This window comes from Eurypyga helias, unplaced genomic scaffold (genome assembly GCF_000690775.1).
Source record: "Eurypyga helias isolate BGI_N326 unplaced genomic scaffold, ASM69077v1 scaffold42556, whole genome shotgun sequence".
Classification (NCBI taxonomy): domain Eukaryota; kingdom Metazoa; phylum Chordata; class Aves; order Eurypygiformes; family Eurypygidae; genus Eurypyga; species Eurypyga helias.
Genome location: NW_010255726.1, coordinates 10,625 through 19,674, shown reverse-complemented (window position 1 = coordinate 19,674; position 9,050 = coordinate 10,625). Strand labels below are relative to the sequence as shown.

At 48.9% G+C, this 9,050-nt stretch overlaps 1 protein-coding gene across 1 annotated transcript; it reads left to right on the top strand.

Annotated features, from left to right (window-relative positions):
- Positions 1-1,561: 1,561 nt before the first annotated feature.
- Positions 1,562-8,778, top strand: LOC104510963 (protein FAM162A-like; the record flags this gene model as incomplete). The annotated part of the gene is made up of 4 exons (XM_010153389.1): positions 1,562-1,687; positions 3,883-3,991; positions 6,893-7,001; positions 8,683-8,778. Coding segments are annotated over 4 exons (440 nt in total), but the record flags the coding sequence as incomplete, so codon positions are not given.
- Between the last annotated feature and the right edge of the window lie 272 nt (positions 8,779-9,050).

Sequence of the window (9,050 nt, the reverse complement as noted above, 5' to 3'; positions counted from 1 at the left end):
GCCCCGGCCCGGCTGCGGGTGGCGCGGAGCGCGCGGGTCCGGAGCCTTAATGAGGCCTCGGGGCCGGCCCTGAAAAGGTTCCCGGGACGGGTTTGGGCCTTTCGTGTAACCGCCCCAACGACCTTGGCCAGGGTTTGGTTTCCCTGGGGGTGGTCGCCTGGAACGGTGAATCCCGGTTTTGCAGGGCTGGGGTGTGCTATGCCGAGAAGATGAGGGCGGCTGTTTGGTGTCGGAGAGGCATTTGCAGCCAGTAGGAAGGGAGAAAAACCTCAATTTACCTGTTAAAAAGTGCCCTTTTGCCTTTCAAAGCTGGCTTTTTTTGCCTTTTGAAATGTTTCATTATATTAATTAATGGATTAGAAGGTCTCTCTTGAGCATGTTTTCATCTCTAGGGTGCCTGTCCTTTTCCATAGAATCATAGAATCACAGAATGGTTTGGGTTGGAAGGGACCTTAAAGACCATCCAGTTCCAACCCCCCTGCCATGGGCAGGGACACCTTCCACTAGACCAGGTTGCTCCAAGCCTCATCCAGCCTGGCCTTGGACACTTCCAGGGATGGGGCATCCACAGCTTCTCTGGGCAACCTGTTCCAGTGCCTCACCACCCTCTGCGGGAAGAATTTCTTCCTGCTATCCAATCTAAACCTCCCCACTTTCAATTTAAACCCATTACCCCTTGTCCTGTCACTCCAGGCCCTTGTAAAAAGTCCCCCCCAGCTTCCTTGTAGCCCCTTCAGGCACTGGAAGGGGCTATAAGGTCTCCCCGGAGCCTTCCCTTCTCCAGGCTGAACACCCCCAACTCTCCCAGCCTGTCCCCATGGCAGAGGGGCTCCAGCCCTCGGAGCATCTCCGTGGCCTCCTCTGGACTCGCTCCAACCAGTCGATATCCTTCTGATGTTGGTGCCCCCAGAGCTGGACGCAGCACTCCAGGTGGGGGCTCACAGGAGCAGAGCAGAGGGGCAGAATCCCCTCCCTCGCCCTGCTGGCCACGCTGCTCTGGATACAGCCCAGGATACGGTTGGCTTTCTGGGCTGCCAGCGCACACGGCCGGCTCACGTTCAGTTTTTCGTCCACCAAAAATTCAGTACACTGAAAGCAGTAGCTCAGCACAGCAAGACTCTCCTTTTTTTGGCTTTTTCTCCCCACTCTGCCAAGCTTGCGACTTGCTTCTGGGACAGGAGAAGCTTGGTGAAATGCGGGTGGGATAGCACCTTCCCAAGCGAAAGCGTACGAATAGGCAGGTTCCCTGAAACTGCGGCGGGCGTTGCGCTTTAGAAGTCGCTTGTAGGCTGTAGCCTGGCGTTCCCATTTTTTCTAATAAGCAAGCTGAAGTCATAGCTTACAGACAAGCTTGAATTTCTTCAGCAGGCTCTGTTACACCCTCAATGTGGTGTTTCTGGCATAATATTAGGTTTGGGCCAATTGTTTGTATTTCTTTTTTTTCTCATGCGTTTAAATAGGAGTGGGTTTTGGTGGGTTTTTTTCCTTAAAGTTAGCATTCTCACTTTCTGCTATTCCGAGTTAGATTTGTCCCCTTTGCTTCCTCTGCTTTCTCTTCCAGACAGAGCTGTTAAACTGCTGGGAAGAACCATCCCATCAATTCTGAGGAGGACTGAAGGAGTGGATCCAAAGATAAGCCGAAGGCTTTGCATTAAACCCCAGGAAGAAAGTAAACTTCAGCCAAAAAGTAAGAGTTTCTGATAAAGAACTTGCCATGAAATATTGAGATATCCAGGCTGCAGTCACCTGACCGAGATTTTGCCCGATACGGATGCTAATATCTATGACTTTGTGAGAGGGCACTCGGTTCTTTAGGCTGAAAAACCGAGCATTCAGGTTAGCCATCAGATCCTGACGTGGAACAAAGCCAGGGGTCGGCATTTCTTCTTGTGCCAGTAACACACAGCTTGTAGCAGGTCACGAGCGCCGTATCCGATGTGTGCTGGGGCTCTTCAGCCGTGCTCTAGCTCCAATCGTTCAGCCCTGGTGTAAACCACCGGAGTTTAGGAACGTGGTACGGGGCTAAAGCGCTCCTGCAGCTTTCCGTAGTACAACCAGCTGTAGCTGTTGACAAAACCGAACGTGCTCCGCAGGAGAGCGTCGGTCTGAACCATCAGTTCATGTTTAAGTGTGGGGTTGGGCAGGTAAAGCTCGGGCCGTGAGACGTTTTCTTCACTATATATCAGACGGTTACGGTGCTCCGATGAGAATTCCCGTGTAACGGGCTCCCTTCTTGGCCTGCTGATGCTAGGTGGAAGGAGCATACGGATGTGAAGCGTTTTGCATGCTTCTGTGTTACATCAGGGAGCTGTACTGGGTGAGGCCAGAGGTCTCCTCAGCAGCGGCATGTCGCCAGCAGTGGCCGGTAAAGGAGGTTCCTCACATTTTTTGTGAGGACTGATAGGAATGGGGACCAATAGCAAGGATTTGAGGAAGAGGACAGGAACGGCTCAAACGCAGTGTTTCTCCCCTAGGCTGCCGTCCCAGGGGTGGCATCTTCGTGTTTAACAGTCCTCGACGGATCTCTTTCACGAGTTTGCCCAGGCTCTTGAAGCTGGGTGTACCTTTAGCATTCGCATCCTCTGGGAAGGAATTCCTCAGCTGAGCCGTGCTGTGAGAAAACCGTTTGAAACCGGTGCGTCCTGGTTTGGGTCTGGTGTTCCTTTCTTCAGTCAGCCTGCCAAAACAGGACCTGCTGATTGTAACCCCCGCTCCCGACAGCACTGATTCTGCGTTGTGCTGAAGGGAGCTTCAACGACTGCCTTGTCCTGGCCAGAGGTCTATGATGCTGCTTCTTACCTGGCGGCCGTTCCACGCCCGTGGTCATCCTTCCCGATTTTCCCTGTACCCGTTCCGATTGTTTCTGAGAGATCGGTACTTCACGTGTGTTTCAAAGTGCCAGTTGTGGTTTTACGCCATGGTATAACGAGGCTTTTGTGTTGGCCCGTGTTGCTGGTGGTGCTGTTGCCCTGTTTGACCGTTACTGAACATGCCAAAAACTCCGTGACGCCCCGAGGACTCATTCCTCGGTGAGAACCGTCCGTCTTGTGCACGTGAACTGGAGTTGCCTCCTGTTTATGTACGTGGGGCTTCACTGGCCACCTTGTTGGTTCTGGAGCCCTGTGGCTTTTGGCGCTCAGCCCTCTTTATGTTTCTGAATAGCTTAGTGTTGTCAGCAAACCCCGCTTCCTAGGCAATTCCCGAATTCACGAGGCAGCGCACAGCCGTACGGGATACCTCCCATTGTTGGGTTGGCATTCTGTGGGGTTTGGGGTTTTTTTTTCAGGAGGGTGGGAGAGCTGTCTATCCGTGCGCTTTGTTTGGTAGGTTTTCAAGGTGTGTTACATAGGGAAACCTTCCCGTGTTGCGTTCTGGGTGCTTTTTTACACGGAGCTTGAAAGACTGAGCTGAAAATTAAGGGTCTAACCTTTGCCTATGGTCATCTGCTTATACCTCCAGGTAAGATAAAAAACACCCCCTGGAAAAGTAAACATTCTGTCATGCGATGGTGCGGCATATTGGCTGTTTGTAGCAGTTTCACTTGATTTATTTTGGGTTTAAAATGAATTTAAACACAATAGGGAAGCTATAATATCCCAGCAGCCTAGGAAGTTTAGATGCTGGAGCAGGTTCTGTAAATTTAGAGCTACAAATGTAGAGATTGGGGGCAAGATCTGGCTTTTCTTACGTGGCCTCAGTTTAATCCTTATTTACAGGTTTGTTAGTCTGGCCGTGATACACGTTGTGTTCCCTAAGCAGCTCTAGAAGTCGTACTTAAAATTCTGCGCAGCTCACCCTAACTGGTTTCACGACGCTTGTAGTAATTAATCTTCTCTGACTGTTGGTTTTGGTGTTTGTGTGTGTGTGTTTTGGTTTTTTTAGGTCGGTCTCCTTTAAGGGTGCCTGGATACAAGCCCACAGACTGGGAGAAAAGATTTTTGTTGTGGGCAGGCCATTTCAAAAAACCAGAGGATATACCAGAGACTGTCTCGTAAGTGCCAGTTCTGAAGCTGTAAAAGAGACCTTGTCTGCGCAGGAGTAAGTTACTTGGGCGCAGCTCCGGGGTGGGGAGGCACTGGGACAGGTTGCCCAGAGAAGCTGTGGATGCCCCATCCCTGGAAGTGTCCAAGGCCAGGCTGGGTGAGCCTTGGAGCAACCTGGTCTAGTGGAAGGTGTCCCTGCCCACGGCAGGGGGGGTGGAACTAGATGGGCTGTAAGGGCCCTTCCAACCCTTGATGACCTGAGCAATTCTGTGTTGCTGAGATAATAGATCCCTTTTGATTTTTGTCTGAAGGGATGACCAGCAGCTGTCAGTTACTCCATTCGATAAACATCACAAATCAGCTCATGCTTACTCTTCTTTCTCAATCAAAAAAGCTTGCTGCAGATATTAGTGTGAGCTTTTTCTGCAGTTTATATGTCAGTCTCCTGTTGTGTGAAACTTTCATGATATAGCTATAAAATTACTGAATCATTTGAAATATTTACTGGTGAATGTCTGGAGGGCATGAGCCAACTTTCTTTACTCTTGGAATTTAAACTAACCAGCAGTGGGAAGGCTCCCTAACAAAAAATACATAGAGGCAAAATTCACCCGTTGCTGGTGGAGTCCACATGTTAGTGCTTTGCCCTGTGGGAAAAGCAGAAAGTAAAACTGCCTGTCTGAAAGGAAGAGTGAACTTGACAGCAACAGAAGGCAATTATTAGCTTAAAAACCATTCCTGGTGGTGGTGCAGGTATCTTTAAAAATATGCTTGTAATGCTTTTAAATGTATGTATTTATTTAAATTTCAAAGATGGAATAAATCTTACACTGTCTGTGTAAGCAAACTGTGTAGCTGCCCTCGGGATGCACAGCATGGGAAACAAAAATCCTCCCACGTATCTAAGTGTTTCTAAATGTGTCATAATGGATAAGTATTGTTAAAACGAGTCCTTCAGTTTTGTATCGAGTACTTTTTCTTAACGTTCCATTTGGAATACATAAAGGCGTGAAGTATTACAACGTAAATTATGCCAGTTCACGTATTTTTGCCTGCCAAACCCCCGTGTTTTTAAGGAAGCGGAGTTAGCAGTGTGACTGAAGGCGTTTCAGTGGTGTATTCAAAGGACAAACCAACTTCTCGTAAAGCTTTTGCAAGTGCAGAGGGAACGCTGGGTTTTACTTCGGCAAACAGTTCAGCCGAAGCTGAGGAGCTGATTTGGGCTTTCACGGTTCTCAAAGCTTGTTTTCCTGTTCTAAGCTGAATTCGGGGCGGGCTGTAAGGGCTCACGGTAGAAGTCAGCAGACTTGCAAGATGCGGTGATCAGAAGTAACTCCTTTATTAAACACACGTTAGTCTTAGCCACTGAACTGATGCAAATCGTGTTCAACCTGGCATATTCCAACACATCCAAGGTACTTAAGAACTCAACTAATAAAGTTTTAAAATCCTACTTCTGTGTATCTCAGCTTAATGGCAGCCTGCACCCAGTGGTTATTAGCAAAACCAAACAACCTGGAAGCTGAATCTGGTTATTAGCGTCCCGGTAGATGGACGCGTTCCGTATCATTAGAAATCTACTCAGATCAGTACTCTGAAACAGCAGTCGAATCAGTCTTGCCCTCCCCTTCGAAAACAAGACCAAAACTCTCCTCATTTCTCAGGTCCTGTGTGATTTACCACCTCGCACTGTCACGGATCCTTCATGATCTTTTTTCCTTCACGTATAAGGGTCAAAAAGTGGTAAAAGATTCCACGTGAATTCGTGTTTGTGTACAGTGATAACTTCCCAGTTCCATTAAATCCACTCTCCGTGTTAGTTTTGAGGTGAAATTACCTAGTTTGATGCATTTGTTCATGCATTTGTTCTTTCATCCCATGATGCTTTCTAGTCATCCAGTCTGTAACTTTATAACAGGCCCAACGTAACCAGCCAGACCGTTAGATCTCCCTTGAGAAGGGAGCGAGCTGCAGAAGGCCCAGGTCTTGGGTTACTGTGGAAGGCAGATCTAGAAGCGCGGTGCTTCGTCGGCCCTTCTCGCGTTGGTGTCTCCAGCACGGGCGTCAAGTTGGCTGTTACCGAGATGTTTGGCAGAAGCACCTTCCCCGTTTGACCCCACTTCAAATACACGCCGTTTAGTTTTAACTCAACGCGTGTATCGGTGGTTAAAGCCTTCCTGCTGTACTTCTCTTGTGGAAGATTTCTGGGTTTTATGAGATAACGGTGGACTAGGCAACAGGTTTCCCAGAGGAGTGGTAGAGCTACTGGTGTGGCTAGATAAGGCCCTGAATTAAATAAAAAGAGGAGTCCTCTGTCCACAGGTGGCGGTGGAAAGTTGACAATCCTCCGTGCCTCCTTAGTTTCTAACAGGTTACAGCTCTTGCAGGAGGGAATTGGTAACCACTGGTCTCTTACCAAGCTGTTTAGAATTTCTCAGGAGTATTCCATCCGGCAGCCAGTCTGTAATCCATAGCCTTTCCAAACCCTGTAGCTGAGGAAGCCTGGAAAACAAGACCTGGTGGAAAACAAGGCCTGCTGGAAAACAAAACCCTGCCATAAATTCAACCACTCTGCAGTTCAGGCAGAAAGGATTGATGCGCTGTGGTAACGCTTCCCAGGAAATGCCAGCTGTAAAGGCAGCATTGTCTCTTAACAATTAAATAACCAAAAGTTAAAGCTATCAGGCGTGTTTCCAGCCTTGAGAGGAACTCCTTCGTGAGCGCCAACCTCCCGAGGTAGCTGGGGATCGGCCTTCCCCGCTCTCGTCAGACCTTGTCGTGGCAAGAGCCCAGCGCGGTGAGGGTTATACAAGGCGACGCCGATGGCGTGCCAGGCCACGTCAAACGAGTAGCCAAACGATTGATTTGGGTCTGTGCTAATGAGCCTGTTTCTTTTATTATTTCTCGAGGATCGAAGCAATCAGAGCGGCAAAGACGACGCTGCGTGTGAGGGCCAGCTATGTCATGATCGTCCTGACGATACTGGGGTGCATAGTCATGGTGGTTAAAGGGAAGCAGGTAAGCGCAGGTTTCCCGCTGGCGAGTACAAATCGGTCATCACAGAAAGTCCTTAGTTCCACCTCTGGATTGTTAGTGCTGTCTTGTTTTGGGGTTTTTCTTCTTCGTTCAATCACTTAGTTAGAAGTAAGTCCCCCTCGTTCCCCAGAAGTGACCCTCGTTGATTAACTCCCGAGTCAGAAAAGGGTGGTGTCGCTGTTAGACCACACGTGCTTCCTTTAAGAGGGGAAAAAAAGGCTTTTTTTGTCTCAGTGCAATACTTAATTGTGCTGGTTTAACTCTTTAATTTCGCTGATGGGCTGAGAGAGTTCAGAAGGGAAGAGCACCTTCTCCTCCGTGGCTCCGGTAGGCAGGGAAATGCTCCGTGGGCCACGGGGTCCACTCAGGTCACTGCACGGACCTCCTGCAGATACCTTTCTGCACCCTGCAACTCTCACAGAACCAGTAAAGTGGAAAGAGCAAACGAGCATGTTTCTCCACAAAGGACTTCAGCCTTCTGCAGAGTCTGTCCGCAGCGAGACGGGTCAGCAATAACTCTGCTCGCTAACGGCATCAGAAAAGCACTCTTCCCTTCGCGCCGGAGGAGCAGCTTTTCTCCAATTGTTACTGCCTGTGGAATCGAAAAAGGGGTTTACGGAAAAGCTCCTGCAGACTCTGGCAAGGCACGTGGCAGAACTAGGTCTGTGATTTCATTTGCGCCGTAGGAAGACGGTAAGCGTGCAGTTTAAGATTCCAAGCGCAGCAGAGGTCAGTCTTCATTGCACGTGGTTTTTTAACACAGCTGGTGAACTGTTAACTCTCCGGTGTTTCTGTAAAGAAGCAGGGAGCCCTTTTGAACTGTTAACTCTCCGGTGTTTCTGTAAAGAGGCAGGGAGCCCTTTTTGTGTGCTGAAGCCAGGCTAAAGCCTCTCAGTAGCATTAAAGTCAAGGCATGCGGTGGTAACAGAGACCCAGTCTGCTACGTTCTTTCAGGATGACTTGGAAGCAGAAACCCCCGAGCTTAAAGCACCTGCCTGGGCAGAACCTCAGCTGCACGCTGCCTTTCCCTGAAGCAGTTCTGACTGCTGCATTCATCTCGTTTCCGTAGGCTACTGTGTTCCAGGGGGCCCTTAGCACTAGTAACAGTCCCGACGCCAGCACGCTGACGTGTGAAGCGACAGTTCCCCCCGTCACCATTCCCCCAGCAGAATGAAAAGAGTGCAGCGCTCCGAAACACAGCAGTGGAAAGTGGGTTTCCTGGCTTTAACAGAAGAGCTCAAACACTGACCATTCCCAGAACATCTCCCCCTTACGTTGGAATAGTAAGAACGCAGATGCTGGAAGGAGGAGGGCAGCTGCCTTGGGACCCTTGTGTTCACAGTGGCTGGACTCTTTACATTTTAACTTTTGTTTCCAGCACCTCTGAAGACCAGAGATGGGTACTAAATACTGACCAGAAGCACAGAATGTATCTTCTAGTGCCTTAACACGAGGGTTTGATTTATTCCCAGAGAAGTAATGAGTTTAAGCCAAAATAGTCTGTGGCTGTTTTGTTTTAACCCTCTACCTTCCTGGCATTCGAGCTGACAGAACTGTGCCTGGGTAAGGATAGGGCAAGTACTTTGTAAACTATCGATTTGAGCTTCGTTTCTGTGGCCCTTTTGGTGACACCTTCTGCTTTTCCTCTGCCATTATGTTGCAGGCTGTAAAAAGGCACGAATCTCTCGCAAGCATAAACCTGGAGAAGAAAGCTCAGTGGAGAGAGGACGCTGCTCAGAGTAAATCTGCTAAACCTTAGAGGAGGAAACGAAGCAACTGGGGAAGACACGCGGAGTCCTTTTCAGCACCAGGAGGAGAATACAGTCACATCTTTCCTGTTAGTTCTGTACTGTCATGTTCAAGAAAGAATGAATACATTATCCTGTGATCAGTAAAACCAGAAATACCTATCTTGTTTTCCTACCCACCTCTCCTTTCCTCCAATCTTTCTTCCTTGTTAGTGGAACAAGGCAAATGGGTAAAGAGGACAGACAGAGTAGGTATTTCCCACATGTGCTGTGCACAAGACTG